This window comes from Syzygium oleosum, unplaced genomic scaffold (assembly GCF_021117445.2).
Source record: "Syzygium oleosum isolate NSW1041296 unplaced genomic scaffold, Sole_v2.1 Sole_v2.55, whole genome shotgun sequence".
Classification (NCBI taxonomy): Eukaryota; Viridiplantae; Streptophyta; class Magnoliopsida; order Myrtales; family Myrtaceae; genus Syzygium; species Syzygium oleosum.
In genome coordinates, this window is record NW_026607539.1 from 146,670 (window position 1) to 166,316 (window position 19,647).

At 40.9% G+C, this 19,647-nt stretch overlaps 2 protein-coding genes across 6 annotated transcripts; one reads left to right on the forward strand and one right to left on the reverse strand.

Annotated features, from left to right (window-relative positions):
- Window positions 1-2,915: 2,915 nt before the first annotated feature.
- On the forward strand, window positions 2,916-4,923 carry LOC115687727 (uncharacterized). Its single transcript, XM_030613388.2, has one exon. It carries the CDS (start codon window positions 3,188-3,190, stop codon window positions 4,775-4,777), a length of 1,590 nt encoding a protein of 529 aa, XP_030469248.1. The 5' UTR covers window positions 2,916-3,187; the 3' UTR covers window positions 4,778-4,923.
- A 2,168-nt stretch (window positions 4,924-7,091) lies between these two features.
- Window positions 7,092-19,486, reverse strand: LOC115687726 (homeobox protein HOX1A). 5 transcript variants are annotated; one of them, XM_056307548.1, is made up of 11 exons: window positions 19,226-19,484; window positions 17,493-18,065; window positions 16,695-16,783; window positions 14,708-16,174; window positions 12,785-12,950; window positions 12,362-12,485; window positions 12,167-12,279; window positions 11,534-12,067; window positions 9,311-9,841; window positions 8,162-8,251; window positions 7,092-8,057 (listed from the first exon to the last, which is right to left on the reverse strand). In XM_056307548.1, exons 4-11 carry the CDS (start codon window positions 15,922-15,924, stop codon window positions 7,626-7,628), a joined length of 3,207 nt encoding a protein of 1,068 aa, XP_056163523.1. In that variant the 5' UTR covers window positions 15,925-16,174; window positions 16,695-16,783; window positions 17,493-18,065; window positions 19,226-19,484; the 3' UTR covers window positions 7,092-7,625. The 5 variants fall into 5 exon arrangements, 4 of the variants coding, with proteins under 4 accessions (XP_056163523.1, XP_056163524.1, XP_056163525.1 ...); XM_056307549.1 differs by lacking the exon at window positions 17,493-18,065; XM_056307550.1 differs by lacking the exon at window positions 16,695-16,783.
- Between the last annotated feature and the right edge of the window lie 161 nt (window positions 19,487-19,647).

Consider the following 19,647-nt stretch of genomic DNA (forward strand, 5'->3'; position numbering starts at 1 on the left):
TTCCTGGCTCTTCAATTCATCCCTTTACAGTCGGCAGGGCTAGGTGAGTTCGCTGCCAGCTTCACTATATCACTATTAACATCAGCAACCCTACAACGCGGGTTGGCTCGGGTGACCCGACCTGACCCGTTGACCAAACCCAGTTGATTGGGTGACCCGACTCAAGATCCGATTCGAGTTGACCATTGACCAGACCAATCAAATCGCTCTATGGTAGCTGCGAGCCTACGTGTAACCCCTCTCTCTATCTCTTAATTTTGATTATCATTTTTTTAAATGTGACGCCTATTTGGTATCATATAGTATATTTGAGCGAATTATAACACGACATGTATATTCCACCTTTCGTGTCAACAATTTTGCTATACATGTCAACAAAAATCGACCAACAAAAGAAAAAGTATAACCAGACATTTTCTAAAAAGTTGATATGTGCACATTGGGTATTTAGTAATCTTCATTTATGAATTCTTAAATATCATTTATTTTATTTCAGAACAATCTTCCACCATTTAAAATTTGCATTCAATTACCTCATGGATTTCCTTTCCTTGAATAATGGCATTAAATTTGTTTCTTTAAATATTACACAATGGAAAACCATGATTTTCTACTCCAATAACTAAGAGATAGAGAGAGGGTTTCCACACAGGCTCGCAACTATCATAGCGTGGGCTCAAGTACAAATTTCAGGCAACCATAAATGTTCAAGCTCAAGTTTGTGGACTCCACAGCCGCTCAAGCTCGTAGCCATGGCCATTTATATGAGCCCGAGTCGCGAAGCTAGCAGTGATCATGTCCTATAGATCTTTTCGAGCCACGAAACTCGAGGCCATGGTTGCTTGATTTGAGTTCTTGACCATGGTCTCTCTATTGGTGATTGTGTGAATGGTTAGGAATCATAAATTTTGTATTGTTATATGTATTTTATTTATATTCTTCAAGTTAATCACTTTCTTTATTTTTTTTTTATCATATAAGGAATCTCACTTTCATCCCATTAAGGAATATTTTCCTTCCAAATTTTCGAAGGAAACCGGCTAAACAATTTAACCGGTTTCCTTGGGAAATTTAAAGGCAGGGAAGGCACCATCTCTGTTTTTAAGAGGGACGGTGCCGTTAGCCTAGCATTTCTCTATGTATATTCTCGTGGGTCAGTGGATGTGTTTTATGCCTTTGGGATTGGTGCTCCCGTGAGCTATTTTGCTTGTAATCCAAATCCAAATCTAAAGGCAGAGTTTGTTCGTCAAATTACACCCTCTGAAATTGACGAAGTGCTTAAGCCGTGAAAATCTTGTGATAAGATTTTTTATATTTCATTGCGAGATTGAGAAATTATTTCGTGAGAAATTATGAGACTAAACATCGTATGAGTAATTGGACATAATTGGGGACTGGAAAATACTAAGAGTATTTGAGTGACTCGAGTGCGATTGTAACCTTCATTGTATCGTTTAATCTATAATGGAATTCTTTGCTGCTCTCCCCGTGGGCGTAGGTCACACCGATCAAATCACGTAAATCTGGTGTCTGATTTACTTTTTTATTCTATCTATTTTATTGTTCGATCGCTTGTTTCCGCAACAGTAATTACTCAAGAGATTACTAGTGGATTTCAACCTATCTATGGCTATTAATCTAGGAGAGTGGACGTGGGCTTAGTTATAAGTAGAACCATTATAAGATCTACATAAATCATCTTATATCTATTTATTATCTCATTTTATATACGATAGAAGCACCTTGCACCTGATATTATCAACCTGATTTTGCATTTATAAAACTTAACCTGTATTATTTAGCGAAAAATTGTTAAGTTTTGTAAATCAACATATCCAGCCTCTCTAGATTGCATTGTTAGCTACAACAAGTTTGTCCATCCAGTTTGACCAGTAGGTCGGGAAGATTGGATGGCAAGGTGAGGCTAAAATAAGATGAAGAGCTTGGGTTTTCCATGTGTGTCAAAAAATAAGATTGTTCTCACGGACAAAGTGGTGGTCAATCTCGATATGCTTCGTCCAGGTATGCCAAATGGGATTAGCAGTAAGGTAAATGGCTGAGAGAATGGATCCAAATGGGTCTCTATAATTGAACGTAAGTCTCTAAACTCCTCCTAAGATAGCTTTTAGATGTTCAATTAGGACTGATCCACCGATATAATTCTTCAGTTTTTGTCTTCGAATACCCTTCAAAAGTAAAAAAGCTCCAAATTAAATGCAGCATTAAGCAAGCTATTACCATTGACTAATTGGTGCCTATGTAACACTGAGTTCACTTTTTCATGGGAAAAATGTTTTAGTGTCTGTTCTTGTAAGTCTCTGGTCTGATCCATGTGAGCCAAGTCTCCAAATGAAGTTCGAGATAGTCACTGTGGTGACCCTCTCGAGGGGATTTGTATATTCCCGAAGGGGATATGATGGGCACAAACGAAACTCTAACGAGGTGGCGCTTGCGTTTGGCACGGACTTTTCTAAGCCCGACCAATCACAATTGGTTCTCTCACCAATTTTGCCTTTTGATTTTAAATAAGAGTCACCATTAATTTATTATGGTCAGTTAGAGGCCAAGTAAGACAAGGGAACCGGCCTTACTTTTACGTACCCATTAAACTCTTCATTTTTGGCCAAAGAAACACAAAAACTCTGTTGATAATGCAGGATTTTCTCCGTTCTATATCCTTTCTCTATTTTGGTTTTTGTGTGATGCACAAAGGGACAAGGCCGCAGCCTGTGGGCACAACACGCGGAATTCATCAGACCCTAGAAAATCGTCGAATCGAATTGTCCACGTCCCCCGAGGACGACGAGAGGTTTGTCTCATGGCACGGCACTCCTCTCCTGAATGCCTCTCGTCCATGCAAACATGCTCTCCATATCTAACAAATCTCAATCATACTTGTTCCGGTCCGATGGCGAAAGCAACATTGGATCGAAGGAATGAAGCTGAAAAGAAGAGAAACAAGAGAGAAAATCTGCAGCACTTAATGCAGTGTAATCTGAAAGACTCGAAATCTAACACCAAACCTCCCTCACCACCGCCAGTTCACTCGCTCTCTTTTGCGTGGCTCGTGTTGCTTCCATGTTGGCAGCTCGGTCATCACTCGTTCTCTCCATAAATCCCTCGCCGAATACCCTTAAATCTTCTCTGCACTCGACTCGGCTCGGAGCGGTGGAATCGGTTAGCAAAGATGTTGGACGTTTGGTCGTGGATTTGCGCGTTGCCCGAGTCGGCCACGTGGACCGAGCCGGGCTCGGGCTCGCCGCAGGTCTTCGAACTCGCGAGTTCCAAGACAGGTCGCGGGGGAGCGCCTGGGTCGATCCGGATTCAGGCAGACCGGACCTTGAGACCCGGTTCGGAACCATCGGTGACCTTCGCAGTCCGTGCTTGCAACTTCCAAGAATCTAGCGAGGAGAGGACCCTCTGGGTCTCTGACGCGTGTCCTCTCTCCTCGGACAAGCCGTTCCTCCCGCTGCTGCTCCAGCTTCTCCAAGAGACGATCTCGCGGTCGCCGACCACGCGTGAGAGCTCGTGCCCGCGCTCCCAGCTCCAGAAGCTCCGTCCCGATCCGGTCTCCTGGATCATGGACTCCCACTCGCCCGAATCCCTGTCGAGCTTCTTCAACCTGGTGTTCCTCACGCGCATGTTCTGGGCTTGCTCGTTCGACGTGCCGAGCGAGATCGGGTCCTTCTACTTCCAGTCCCTGCTGGCCCCGAACCTGGAAGCGCTGTCCTGCAAGCACGCGCCCGTGCTTCGCACCTTCTTGTGGTCGGTCGGCGTCGACGCGGAGGTGTGCTTCATGCGCACCCTCGGGTACATGCTGGCGAAATGGCTCATTTTGAGGGAGGTGGGCGTAGGATTACAAGCCCTAACCCCTCTGCCCGTTCAGGGACTCTCGTTCTCCTACGCGACGGAGGCTCACGGGCTTTGGATCTTGAAGGGCTATGCGCCAGTGGCGGCCATGAAGCTCACACGCTCGAACGATCAGATGAAGAAGTTTCCCGTCATGGAAGCGAAAGATTCAGTGCTGAAGTACGTGCTGTCGCACCAGCAACTTGAGGCCGTCATTCAGTTGGAATATTCGGTCAAGTTCTGTGACGGGTATATCCAGGTCAATGCACGTGTCGACAACGTACGCCTCCACGTGGTGAATCTCGGGTTCGGTAAGGAGAGCAGCGGCAACGACGACTTGGCGTTCGCCGGCGAGAGGCACTTCCCTTCCAGGGCCCGCGTCTGGGTCGGGCCGGAGGTCGGGGCGACGTACGTGGGCGGGCTCAGCCTGGGCCGGTCCACGAGCAACGGGGAGAGAGGGCTGGAAACGCAGAGGATCATGAAGAGCACCTTCGGGAAGTCGAAGGTGCCGGAGGCGAAGGCCACCGGGAAGACGTCGACGCGCGCAAAGCTGAGGAACTGGAGGTGGGACCAGGACTCGGAGGGCAACGCTGCAGTGTTCGACGCGGTCCTGCACGACAGCACCACCGGCCAGGAGGTCGCCATGTGGCATCCGTCAAACGGCGACGGGTTCCGGAGGAGGTACACAGCTGCGAACAGGCCGTTTACGAAGTCCGGAGGGCTAGTATTCGCGGCAGATGAGTATGGAGAGAGCGTGGGGTGGAGGCTGAGCAGGGAGATGGAAGGGAGTGTGCTGAAGTGGAGGATTGGAGGGCAAGTGTGGCTGAGCTACGTGGCCAATGATGTGAAGAGCTCATACTTTGAGACTAGGGTTGTGGAGTGGTGTGATGAGATTGACTTGCCCCTGATTCCTGGCAAATTGGCATAGAAAAATCTGAAACTTAAGGTTTGGTATAGTCCGTATGTATATACTTTAGTACATATGTATTGGCTTGCTCTATGATAAATGTAGTGCATACCCAATAATGTACCTGAATCTTATGAGAATTATGAATGGAAAAATCTATTTAGTAATGTTATGACAAATGCAGAAATTACAACGAAATTGAAATTGATAAAAGAATACACATATTTACTTGGAAAATCATTGCGGGAAAAAACACGAGGAGAAGAGAAGCCAAGTCCATTATGTAAATTCAAGGATTATAAAAGGTGACTCTAAAAAATCTTAAGACTATTTTTTGTCTCTCCTTCAAATATAATAACTTGATAAAAACAATGTTTATGGGGCTGCTCCCCCGCCAACAATTAGTGTTGGGATATGGCCCAAGCTCTCCGCTACCAAAATTAAACCTCCATTTTTTCTCAAGTCGAGTTGCCACAAATTTCAATTCATGTTTCAAAACTCAATTTAGGTCAACTACCCAAAATTAAATTCAAGACATACACAACAAGTAATTTGGGGAGTTGAATTCATATAGCTACATTAGTAACAATTGTTTTAGATGTCGTGCGTCGACTGAATTACACATTATGACCACTCTTGCTAGTAGTTTACATAGTTCTCAATAATTAAAGGGCTAGTACAATTGATAAGGTGATGTTATATCCTCGAAGTGTAGATTTAAAACTAATCCTATCTCTCCGTATGGATGTTAGAATGTTTGGCATAGAGCCTTTATTTATTAATTATAAAATATTAATTGGCAAAAACCCAAGTACATAGTGGCAGGTAATCGATTGTAAATGATTAGTTTGAGTAAATGGTGTTTCTAATCATATATATTATCTTTCGGTGGTTTTCTATGAATATTAAATTTTTTATTAATAAATAGGCTTGATATTAAAGTATTGGTTTACTTAGGCCTATAAATTTCATTGGTTTGACTTGGGCTCGAGTTAAGATTTCTGAAAACATAAGTTGAGTTTGAGTTGAATTGTTCAATTTCTCAATTTTATTTGACTACTATGTGTTCATGGTACATTTTCAGTTTGCTCTGGAGATACTTTCATTATCGATTAGGAAAAATTTCAGCCTACACCCAAGATAAATCAACAAGATCATAACCCAAATCGAACACATAGTTTCTATACGTTGTTAGTTGTTATGTTGTGCTTAAAACCATAAATGTTTTTTGGTCTGTCCAACTCTAACTCTTAACTCACTCTCAGATTTTTTCCTTACCTCTTGCAGGCGTGAGAGTCAAAACCCACATCTAAAACTACACGTCCTCACCCCTAACCCTCTTAAGAAGGAGAGGAATCGAACTCCCCATCTCCCCCTTGCCAAGTAGGAAGGGTAGCCACTGGGGCAAACCCAGTGATTGAAGCCATAAATGTTGAACTCATAATAATATTGAGTATTTGTCTATTTAGAAAAGGGGAAAATGCACAAATAATCTTAAACGTTTGGCCTGGCATGCAATAAAGTCCTAAACGTCATTAATTGGGTGCAATTTAGTCCTTCCATCTAGTTCGCAGCCAAATTTTTTGACTTGCCACCCCAGAATTTGGCGTGGCATTTTTCATATCCTTTTGCATACATGGTGCCAACTTAATGTCATATCGAGAAAAAGTCAAATTTTGAAAATAAGCAAAGAAAAACCAAAAAATCTAAAATTAATTTAAAAAAAATTGGACAAACAAACTAGTTTATCAATGTTTTTTGGAACTTATCCACATCAGATTACGAGAACTCTCAATGTGTTGCATAAGAGCTGGAGACATCACAACACCCCCCAGGTTTTGATCTACCCCAAATTTTTATGAGTTTCTAATCTCAAACATGCGTCCTTCCAGATATATTGATTAATTTCAGTGTTATAGTTACAAGTAGAGTTGGAAGTTATTTCAACAAGTTCCATAAACGTGAAAGTCAGATTCCTTACATAAAGTTTACGAAGTCCGATTTCAAAGATGATTTTCTTTTTTTCAGCATCACGATCTTCAAGGCATGCCTAATCAGGGTACTCTTTGGTGTTTCAGCATCTTTAGCTCATTTCATTCTGATGTTTTGTCACTTTATCGAACGTTTCATTTGTCTACAGTTCGTATAAGCTTTCCTCAGAGATGACGGGCAAGTTGGATTTTTCTCATCCTGTTTTAATTCTTTGGACGGGATTCAGAGAGTAAAATCTAACTAGTGCCCTATCGAAAATCGCAGAAATAAACAGTACATGACAAGAATCATCGACTCGTCCAATCTTATGAGCTTACTTAAGGTAGTAATTCTAGCCAAAGAATGGTAAAACGGCATAAATTGAATGCAATAGATGTAAAATTCGTAGGTGGTCCATGGAGAGTACAATGTAATGTTAGGCGGCATCACTATGTTACAAGCTCATCGTCGAGGACGGATTCTTCTCGGTCCAAGACTCTTTGGTATGTGGTGGTGTCCACCTATTGAATTTTATTTTCTCACCAAGAAACAAGCGGGCGCCTACAATGGGGTAATTGAACCGATAAGATCCTCAAAGAAAACGTCAGTTGGCCGCGATCTTGCTTTATCCACCCATTGAACAAAGCATTGCAACAATGAAGATCAGCAGCTCAGACAATGACTGTCAAAGGATTGAGGATTAGAAAACCTTAAGAACTCCCGAGACAACGATTAATGGTGACTGAAGTAGCTATTCCGAATCCTGAACTGGAAAACCAAGAGACAGTTTGAATTACCCTGATGGAAAAAGTCATCTTTCCACGCAGGATTCTTGAACAGGGCATCTTTCCCAGCATTTCAACCGGAAGAACTCTTTGCTCAAAAAGTTAGAAATTTGTCAAGCCTTTGATTTGCTTCTGGTCTGTCTTCTGCTGCTTGTCTGAGGCTCTGAAGCTTTAGCCAAATCATCTCCAATGGCCCGTGCTCGATTTACTTGATCCGAACCTGAGACCACGTTATCTGCCTTTTCCTGTCTCTTCCCAAGATCTGAACTGTTGTAGCTTTTCCTAAATGTCTCTGGACTTCCCACTTCCCTGTCCTTCACATCCTTGTCAATGCACTCCGTCATGGAAGCAACTCCACTAGGTTCCGCATTTGGTATTCCATTACTAGGGGCATCATCCGCAATCATTTCCGGAGCTGAGCCACGCGGTCCAGTAGTGGGTTGAGGCATGGGGCTCTCCATATTTATATCTTTAGCAGACACTCTCACTTTCGTACCACTTGGGTGGTTAAAGCTCCAACGAGCATTCTCGAACCACTTCCTCACCTACAACCAAATCCATAGGCAGAAGGAACTTTAGACGAGTTTAGTGGCCAAAACTTAAAAGGAAACAAAAAGAATTCAATATTGCGAGTAAAAGAGAGGCTTACCTGCCGATGAGTAATTCCTAGCTCCTCTGCTAACTTCTCTGACACAGCTCGTTCTGGATATTGATTTTCCTTGAAGGCTTCATGGAGTCTCTGCCAAAAAACGATTTTCCAATCAGAAATTTATTCCTCGCATTGCACTGTCTCCTAAGGTATTTTACAACACCCGGATCACTTTGTTGCCTAAAATGTATTTTGTCCTACTTTATCCCCTACTTTTTCAAAAGCTGTATCAATTTCCCAAAGGCCCTGCTAAGCAGGACAATTGTGGGAAGAGTGAGGGTTATCACCTTTCTCAGATTTGGTATAAAACATTGGAACCTTCGCACCATTTCGGCACCAATGTGTCATGTGCTTGTGTGTGTAACAATAAAAAATGTGTCAGAATGGAGGATATATGAAACAAAATAAACTTCAGGGCAGTAATGATATTGAAAGGAAAACTGAGCAGGAAAAGTGTATTACTTTCCCTCTTCCTCAGAGTCAACATCCATAAGAATCAAGGTACAAGTGCAATCCCTGAAATCAGATCAAAACTCTTTCAATTGCAAAAGTGCTGACCCATGAGCTAGACTCTTCTTAAAGAAGTGACACAGAGATCGTGAAATATGAAGTAGCCACTAAACCAAAACTGCAATTTGGATCATACAGTATTGGAAGGAGTACGGGGGAGAAAGGAACATGAATGCGTCAAACCATCATAATAACTGGGAAGAATAAATTGGATAATTTCACCAAAGCTAAGACAGTCAAACATGCAAAGCATGTACATCCTGAAGCGACAATGAGAACACTAGATTTGAGTCAAGTCATAGGTGAATGGATTGGAAGCACTTTGGGTTGGCTCAAGTTATTAGCTTATCCAAGCTTCTCCAGGTGTTCAAACTCACAACATAAAGAGGCTTGTCCAACAACCCTCTGTCTAAAACCTGTGATTACATAACCCGCTACTCCGTCACAGTAAACACCATCCGACATTTTGCAGAAGTATATACGCATTTGAATTAAACTGCTTCAGGATTGGCATCAATGTTCGCTATCCAGATGTAATATTCATCTTTTCAATCATCTTGCATCCTACTTCACTAGAGAGAGAGAGAGAGAGAGATTTTGTTATATCCTGAGAGAAATAAATGAGCAGTGCTTGATCACCTGAGTTACAGCTTCTCCAAGTCTTCTATAAGTTGATCGAGCTCTTCCACCAGTCGATCTAGGTGTTGAAGAGCTTTTATGTGCTGTGGCTGTAATACTAATAGTACTTGGGGAATCCATCCTGTTACTTGTCCTCCTCCTTGGAGTCAGTTCAGTCTCATTTTTGTTCTGCTTTATATTCTCTCCACTGGTAAACTTTCCATTGTTTGATCCTGAAGCAGCTTTATCAGCATCTCTCTTCCTTTTCCTTGGTGCAACAGTATCACTCCAATCTTCATTATCACTTGGATCGGAAGATTTATCTCCAAATTCCTCAGTCTCATTTTCGTTGTGCTTTATATTCTCTCCACTGGTAAAATTCCCATTGTTTGATGCTGAAGCAGCTTTATCAGCACCTCTCTTCCTTTTTCTTGGTGCAACAGTATCACTCCAATCTTCATCATCACTTGGATCACTCCAATCTTCATCATCATTTGGATCACTCCAATCTTCATCATCACTTAAATCGGAAGATTTATCTCCGAATTCCTCCTTTGGGTATAACACATGAAAAGAAATAAAGTCAATGATGAAAATACAAAAATGAAAGCAATAATAAGAAAGACCTTAAAGGGATGTGTCCTTGAAACTGTTTCCTGTTTTACACATAAAAAACAGATAAATCTTATAAACCTTTTGTATATTCAACCAGTTTTTAACAGTTTCGTCTTTTAAAATATCACTTCAATAGCTTCCACCTTTCTCCTCCTTGATATATGAAGAAATAAGTGCAGCACCCACAACCAATATAAAGAACATTTCCAAATTACTAAAAATGATCAATTACTTTTAGTAAGTCCCATGCGTGATTAAAATAGTGTAGACAATGCAACTGTAAACATGAAATAGAATATAAGTTACAAGTTAAACAACTACTTCTTGACAGCTAAAATTCATAATGCAATCTAATTATTCACCAAAAACAAAAGCGCATATTATGAAAATACAATCAAAAAAATAAAAAAGAAAGAGGAGGGTGGTCCTCTCTAAATGCATCCGCACCCTCAGAATGTCCAACTCAGCATTCATCTCGTGCATGGTAAGATCAACCTATCTCCAGTGTGCAAAGACACATAACAGTACTATTAGTGAGAGGAAAATGATAGAACTCGATGCAGGGTACTTAAAGGACACTTACTACACAATAATAATTTAGACCTCGTTTGATACGTTAATACTCCTTTTATCCATAATCTTTTGGTTTCCTTCAGGTTTCTATTGGAACTATCCAGCACAACCACCTTAGTACTTACCACATCAATTAAGACTTCTATGATTTCCAACATAAGATGAACAGAGGAGGTATTAATATGAATATGAACAGTAAAAGGACTGCAGAGACTACACATGCCTCAATAGAGAGGGGTTGGCTGAAAATTCAATATCCACTACGTATTTTTTATTTTCGAGTAAATGTGCACATTTGATATTACTAAATCATTGAAAATGTCAAACTTGTGATTTCAGTTTATTATCTCCAGCCTTTGAATTAATCACATGACATGATATTGTCAAGAGGTCAAGAATTTAGATCAGCCCCATGCCCAGATCAAAGCATCTGAATGTCAGACATTTGCAACTCCTTAAGCAGTGATTCACTTGTAGAACAAGATAAAAAAGAGAACGCTTAAACTAGCTGCCTTTTAGTTAAATGGGTCAATGGTCTTCAACAATGTCATCTTCCACCCTCTAGTACTCAAGTATAATCTTCAATTTTCTTGCCATTCCCCTGGCCCACTCCTGGCAATTAACCACTTCCTAGCATAATAAAGGGAGGGAAGGAAGAGAAACTATATTGCCTTGTCATTCTGCTTCTACTCTCAGGACTATTATTCAATAAACGAGCATTAGAAAATGCAGAAGAACAAAATGCTATCATCTTCCAAATGAATCATATGGACAGATCCAGCGATGTCCCAAAATTACTTGGTGAGCATAGATATTTTGTTGATATATCCCAATGGAACCCCAAAGAAAAAGAATTAAATCCCCAAAGAGACTAATTCTACTATTGTGGTTCTGTGGATCAGAATGCTCCATGCAGACAAGCTTACAGAGAGTACTTTACTCAAACATACCGCACTTGCACTAGCAACCACCTTACTTTGCCCATGAATTAGTTCATCCTGGAAAGATGGTAATTGTAAATTCAAGAATCATTATACTGCAACAGCAAAGACTCACATGATAGAGCTTTTTGTAGTCCAGCCTCTCAACATGTCTTTTCCCAGGCATACAGATGGAGACATCTTTGTCAGCATCTCCCCCCAGCAAAGATTGCAGTTCACCCTTCACAATATCCTTCTTTTCAAAATTGTTTCCAGAGCTTCTACTAGCACCACCTCTGTGGGAATTAACCTCATCGACTACACCTCCTACGGCGGCTGCAAGATCCTCAGAATCAGAGGTAAAATCAGAACTAGAACTTTCCTCCTTAACCTTCTCACGGTCCGAAGCATCAGGATCAAAATCATCATCTTCTGAATCATCAGAAGGCAGACCCACGCAATCGTCTTTTAAAGGAGCCCCCAATCTAACAGATGCAATATTCCATCCAGACATATCAGAACCAGATTCATCAGAACCAGATTCATCTCCCTGATCTTCATCAACCTGAGGCGCATCTGGGTCAAAATCAGCATCGTCCGAGTCATCAGAAGGGAGACCTAAGTTTGGGTCCTCAGCATTTTCAGCTGCTGCAACCTCAGGAAAAACTTTCTGCATTGTGAAGGAGAATGGTAAGGGAAGCAAAGCATTGTGGAACAGTGAGAACTAGTTAGAACGGCAAACGGAACGAACAAAGTTTCCAGTTCTGACCTCCCAGCTGTCAGCAATAGAAAGATTTGTTCCTTGTGATTTGTTCAGCAAGTCCATGCAATCAACTTTACAATCACACCCAGGGCATAGCCAACCCTGGTCGGCAGGAGGAACTGTGCAATAAGCAAACTATTAGGTATGAAATAAGATGTCGATTATCAACAAATAATAACTAGCTTATTGAAAGGAAATTACTGTCTTCTTCATGCAACGGTGGTTCCAGACAGTATTGATGGAACCCACGATCACAAGCACCATCGCACAGAATTATATCGTTGTCAGCAGTCAAATCTTTCGAGCCACACTTTGCACAGAATATCTGCCAGGAAACCATCCCAGGTTATAGCATTACCCAAATTACTGTTAATGAAGTGAAACAACACTTGATAAATTTTTCATAGATGTTTTCACGAATTCCCTACAGACACTTGTTAAGGAACCAGTTAAGGAACCTTTGCAATTTTCAACGCACTAATTTCCTCATGTTATGGACAATCAATACTCGAAAAATTGAAAAACTCCAAATTAAGTATACTTAGCAAGTGCCTAGAGGCACTTATTAATGGGGCCCATTTTAAATATAGCACAAAAGCCATTTTAATCAAGCTTCTTCCGTACATCCTCACTGTCAATCATTCCTTCTGAATCAAATAGAGCTTCTGGGAGCTTTCCTTCTGCACATAATGAATCAAGCCGCTGAAATAGATCCCTTATTCTCAACTTGCGTTTTACAATTTCTGATGTGGCCCGCTGAAGTTCCTTCTCCGGCTTTATCTTTTCCAAGCTGCCAAATAACATTAGCAATAAGCAGCTACAACTAAAATTTTTATCTAGGCCTTCAAACAGTCATAATGAAGAGCAGATGTAAACTCAAAGGCTAGTCATTGTCAGACCAATCAAAGAAAGGTTACCACAACAAAATCGATTGAAGTTCACCGATTTCTGAACTTTGCTGGTTTTATTTATTAGGTCAAAAATAAGTGGAACTCCACACAACCATAAACTGAAATAAGATGTTAAGAAAGATGACTATCCAGAATGCAAATCATAATTTACAAGACCTATTAACACCATCTAATCTATTGTAAATTTTTTTTTAAATTACTTGCAAAAATCTTTTAGTTTGAGTGATTTTAGTAATGTTTAGATATGTGAACTAGTCTCAAAGCTTCCATTTCCCTATTCTAAGAAAAAATGACAAGTTTCTAGTGATCAACAACCATAACCCTATGCAGACACCCCTGCTGAAATACCAAGTCTTCAGAAGGAACTGAAATACATTCTCAACATGAAGCACTGCTAGCATATTGTCAGCCCTATACGTAAAATGCATCCAACTTGCCAGAACCTTGTCCATTGAGGTACCTTCAGAAGCTCAAGGCTAGTGTTTGGATTTTTTTTACTGACATGACAATCTATTGCCCAAGATTCATTTAGCCAAGCAACCCATCATGTTAAACCTCTAGGCTGGACAAGGAGAACCAGAAAAGAGAACATTCCCTAGTAGCTATAGATCATTCATAGGCATAATGCCCAGACTTAATTATGCCACTTAACAACCTATGTCACCTTGACTTGAAAGTGGAATTGGGTAGTGTTCTAACTCACCATTTCAGATAACGATAGACTTGAGGACTCACTTAAAAGGATCCAGAATTAAAGACACAGGTATGGCGACACATCACAATTATAACATAAATTATCTAGTGAAACAAATACGTTTCTTTTTCTTTTATATTATGTAAATGTTTGACTGCATTATATCAATAATATAGTTCAAAATGTAACAAATAGCATAGTTTAGTTAACTGAATGTTATATGTGATAATCAAGAATTCCATAACTAAATATAATATTACTATACAAAATAATAACTATCTCAATTATTTGTGAGTTTAATTAATAATACGTAATTATCTAGAACTGGATAATTTTGTATATAAAATGATTCTGTATTATAAATTAACACCATCATCTCATTATTTTAATTTGTATTCTATTATATAAAATTAGATGATTAATTTCAAATAGTACAAGTATCTTGATGGCAGTGTGCCATCAAAATTGTACATTGGTCAGTTTAGATGATGTAACCAAAGTTGTTGTGGAGAAGAGGTTCTTCTCCCATATTGAGCAACATAGGTTTCATTCATACGAGAAAGACAAAATCATAGTAATCAATATGCATGTGGATTTTGATGGTGCCAATGACAAAATTCCCCTGGTGGTCATTATCTGCAAATAAAGTGATATTCACTATAATTCCATCTACTTCTGACTTCAGGGGTACTTTGGGTAATTTGATGCTATTCTTTACTTATTACATATGTTATTCATGAAATTAAATAGTGTCACGGTAATAACTAAACCAAACTACGTAATAACCATTACATTACTACCTTATCTCGTTTCTACAACCAAGCAGGCTATTAGTTCATTATACGTACCCTTGTCACCTGGTATCAAGTTCATCAATAATGACATGTTGCAGCACATAATCAGCAGAATAGATTTTTATGAAGCAATCTGACAACCACATACCTTAGCCCTTTCCACCCTTCACCAGAATAAGCATCAATCAAGCTTCTCTCATAGCTAATTCTGGTTAACATGTAGCTTAGGTTATTCCTAATTCTAGAAAATTCGTCAGCAATAGCTTTCCTTGCTTGCCTCTTCTTCCTCTGCCTTCTTTCTACTTCTTCACCAGTATATGGGTTCGATACTTCGTCATTAGACTCAGCTGTAGACTTATCCTTTGATCTCGAGCGAAGAACTCTGTCGCTGCCAAGTGACAACCTCAATGTGTATTTTTTTTCCAATCTCTTCGAAGTTCTTCTCTCCCTATGGTCTGACCCTTTGGAGTTCCCTGTAAGATTCTCCTGTTGCAACCCCGATGGATCATAACTAGAGCCATTGGTCAGTTCCATATTATATCGTAATCCAGTACTTTCAGTTTCAATTCTATCAGACATGATAGTACTCACTTGAACTGATACATTTTCAACATGGTCAGGGCCAGGTAATTGGTTGCTTACACTACCAGATCCACAATGGGTCTCATGTGATTCAAGATGTTTAAGGCACAGACCACTTCCAGCTTCATCGCTCATTCTTACGTTTGGAGAAGACAGCATCCTGTATCCAAAAGTTGAATTCTCATAAAAAGGTTCATGCAATTGCTCAGTAATATGACTGCACAATGGACTACTAGTTTCTTTTATTCCAGGTATGTGTCTTCTTTCTTCTTGACCAACTGAATATCCAGAACCAAACTGGTGTGTCGTTCCATAAGTATCTTCCTTATTCACCAGACTCTCAGAGAAGGCATGGCAAGAAGGCATCATTGTAGTTCCTTCAACACCAAGTTGACACCTATTTTCTTGAAGTGAATGTGCACCATCTATACATTCTGAATCAAACTTATGAATGCTTTCGCCAATATCTTCTCCAGCTCTTGCAATTTCAGTGTTCTTTGTATTATCTATCACATTTTCAGGAGATATTGCAAGATTCTTCACCTGGGATGGATCTTCAGAAGGCATTCCCAACCTCTTCATTTCAAAAGACTTAGATATATACGCTTCATCATCCACAATGTCTGAGCAAGGATGACTCCCCATATCCACAAGCCCAACCTGCAAACCTTCTGAAACAATGCCCTGTCTCTTTTCCAGGATACTCTCCTCAAGTCCATAAGCTTTACTACTCTTTGTAATCTGTTGTGCAGAAAAATACTCCATCTGCTTATCCTCAGCCATAATCAAGGATCAATCCACCATGTAATTGATGCTTATTAGGCAGATTGGGGATGCCCACTTAATAAAACTCACTAAAAGACAGCTTTATTGGATGCTTCAAGCAATTTAATTTCGATAACTTCACTCATCTACTATATAGAGCAGCCTCAAGAACAAATACAACAAATTTTTCCCAGGAAACTATGCAGAATGAGTCTGCAAATCTTGCCAAAAAGAATGCAACGATGCCGCCTACCTGCCCTCCAGAAACCTGGCAAAAGGAGAGGAGACCAGTAATCAATAGAAGGAGAAGTCACCCATTATCAACAAGGACAAACAGGCACCCAAGGATTATATGTTCTTGTAAGGACAAAGTTTTGTCTCGTCAGCAGTTTGTAAAAGATAACGCAATCTACTAACTTAAAAAGATTCATGAAAGTAAACTTTCAGTTACCTCATCTACAGGATTAAACAGCTTCTATGATAATGATTTTCATGGGAAAACAATATTAAAAACTTGATGGCGTTATACCATAGATAATATAGGATAGTTTGGCAAGAAAATCTCAAATAAGATTCTTATGAAGAGGGTGAATTTCACACTTGTGCCATTAAACTTGCAAAGCTTAGGTAATATCATGTACATGTAGTTCTCAACAACTTACTATAAGGTTGTTCTCCCTTCAATGATTTTCTTAGTTTTCCTAAATAAATAAACCAACTTCACGTGATCACTCTCCGATTTCTGATGTTTTGGTGTACGTTCAATAATGATAGAGGTTCAAACGCACCTTGGCGAAACTTGTACCCAAAGAAGGAGAGATCGATAGAGATCTCCCCAACAGAGTTCAGATGGGATGGCTAAAGTGGAGAAATGTGCCTGTTATTTTGTGCGATAGTCAAATGTCAGTTAAGTGTAAAGGTGAACTCTAGATAATGGCAATAAGGCTGCCTTATAGCATGGAGTTATGGGTAGTTAAACATAAAAATCCGCACACAATGAGTGTGGCATAGACAAGAATGCTTAGTTGGATGTAAGGGCATGTGAGGAAAAACAAGATGAGAAATGAATCTATCCGAGAGATTAAAACACAAATAGTTATGGCTAAAATCAATAATAAGATGAGAGAAATTAATGTGAGAATTGAGATGGTTTGGTCGCATAGAATTAAGGATGATCGGCTCCAAGGCGGGGCGGTTCCAGACCTGGAACCAGGAAACAACCCTATGACTCCCTATTCCAAAATTTTGAAATCGGCAACTGCACCTATCAGTTTTGGTTCCTGGTTCTACCCAGTCCAAAGCACGGATCTGAAAAATGTGCAAAGCAAATGGGAATGTGCATGGACCTTTTGTCTAGGTCCAAACAAGAGTGCTTTTTTATTAAAAAAAAGAGAACCTTTTGTCTCATTTTAAATGAGACGCCAATAAATGACCAAAAGAAAAAAATGAGAAGCCAATAAAGAAAAGAAATCACCTTTTCCTAAAGGTTGAGGGATTGTGTATTGAAATCTTTTTAGCAGGAAGTAAAAGAAAACAACAACGAAAGAGAAAGAGGGGGAGAAAGACATGGGCAAAGTTGCTTTTACCTCCCGCCCTAAAAGCTGAAGAGTGATTTGGGTTCAGGTCCCCAATGGACGCGTCGCCGTCAAGGAGATTCACTATTTTCCTGAAATCGATGGCACTAGTATAGTGACAAAGTGGAGGAGGATGTTCTGGTGCTTCCAATTGCGAGCTAGGGCTAGGACTTGCTTGGATAGCTCCAAGGGCCTAGAGTCCTCGACGGCGACGTAATGGTGAGGCGCTTGTAGAGGGACTGAGCACAGGCGGGGAAGCTGACGAGGGAGCAGAGCATTTGGGAAAGGTCGTCGATCTGCCCAGCACTCCTCCTCGAATAGCTTCTCCTCCAGCTTAGCCATTATGAAGGATGTTTGTCACTGTTCTCCGTGAGTGTGTTAATACTTGTGTTTTGGGTAAAAAACCGACTCTAGCACGGTAGAACAGGTGGTGCTGGCCTTAGAACCGGGAATTGAACCATTTATGGCCAGTTCTAGATTTTTGGAATCAGGAACTGAACCGGTTCTCTCTAGAACTGTCCTTGAACCGGTTGATCCAAGCCGGTTCGGTCTGGTTCGGGGTTGAACCGGGACCAGTGCTCAACCCTACATGAAATGACGAAATTCAAATGCTCCAATGAGGATAAGTGATCAAGGGACGGATACGCGAGTTAAAAGGGGCAAGGAAAGACCTAGAAGAACGTGGAAGAAGATTATAAGGAAAGCTATGGAGCATCCGAGAATCTAATAGAGGATTGAGCATGATAGGATTCATACGGCCAACCCAACTTAGTAAGATAAAGATTGGTTTCTTGTTTGGCACACTCTTCTATTTATGACATTAGTATTGATTCAGTAAGAGAGAAACAAGGAAAGTGAAGCAACAGCAATGGCAATTGCAATTGAAATCGGTGACAATGGCATCTTCAAATAAATGCCATACCGATACATTGCTATGAGGTACTATGAAAAGCTAATGTTATAGCTATAGCACCATAGCTAAACATCTTTCAGGAGATTGTCTCACCTAGTCTTAAGATGGTACCAGACACAACCGTGACAGCTATAGCACGACTACAGTTCAACCGCAGCTAAACAAAACAGGCTCCAACCCACTCACAAAAAGGTTTAAGTGGCCCACCGAGGAAAAGGTTATATGTTGTCATTGTTGTTCATGATGAAAATAACTATCAATAAGCAATGCACATTGACATGCATGGTACTCAGTAGAAAGAGAGTACAGATATTGAGCATCCAGTCCCAAAAAACCCAATAGGCATTCAACTTGTCAGAAACTTCTATATGTGGCAAAACGGTCAGCATAGTTCAAACACAAGTCTAACAAGAAAACATCAAATGATACGAAATCCCGTCAAGGAAGCTTCAAGCATTACAGAACCGCACGTGCTAAAAACCCAACAACTTCTATCCAAGAACATCCCCATTAATACTTTCTTAAAAAAGCACCCTCCAGCACTCAGAACCCACCAAGAACGCCTGCCATCCCAAACAAATTTTACGAATTCGAAGTCCCGTCCAGCACCGACTAGGATAATCGAAAACCGAAAATGACGCCGACCCAATTCGATTCCCTAGTCCGAACGTCATGCCCCGTGCCGTTTCCAAGCAACCAGCACAGGTGAGGTTAGCTCTCGCCGTAATACCGAGCAAGAAACCACGACCGACACATCCCATCATTTGCACAACAAAAGGAGGAACGGAACACGAAAACGAACACGTGGGTGGGGGGCAGAAGAAGCGCTCACCTCTTGCGGGGCACCTGAAGAAGCCGCTCCCCTCCCTAATCAAAACCAAATGATACAGTACAGAATCATTACAATTCATACAACAGCGACCCAGTACAGACATACATGCAGCGAGCCCGATGAGCCCACGAGAGAGAGAGAGAGAGAGGGCGGAGATGAAGAGGAAAAGGGCGGTGGCCGATTGCACCGGCGGCAGGAAAAAGCGGGGAGAAGATCTCTCTCCCCCTCCCTCTCCCTCTCCCTCTCACTCTCACCGTATCCTGCACTCAACTTCTCAGGGGCTCTAAAGGGACAAAAAACACAACACGAAAGCGAAGGGCCTCGGCTTAAGCGGGCCTTCCGGGCCGGGCTTCGTCGAAAACGGAGCCCGACCCAAGTGTATCGGGCCCGGTATTGCATTTAATTCCTTCCTGAGAAGTGTG

What these genes read in the sequence shown, in the direction of transcription:
- LOC115687726 (XM_030613383.2), bottom strand. Translation starts at nt 15,924, where the DNA reads ATGGCTGAGGATAAGCAGATGGAGTATTTTTCTGCACAACAGATTACA. An exon ending in GAAGGGTGGAAAGGGCTAAG is followed by an intron (nt 12,951 to 14,707) that starts GTATGTGGTTGT and finishes GTTATTTGGCAG; the next exon opens with CTTGGAAAAGATAAAGCCGG. An exon ending in ACCGTTGCATGAAGAAGACA is followed by an intron (nt 12,280 to 12,361) that starts GTAATTTCCTTT and finishes CTTATTGCACAG; the next exon opens with TTCCTCCTGCCGACCAGGGT.
- LOC115687727 (XM_030613388.2), top strand. Translation starts at nt 3,188, where the DNA reads ATGTTGGACGTTTGGTCGTGGATTTGCGCGTTGCCCGAGTCGGCCACG.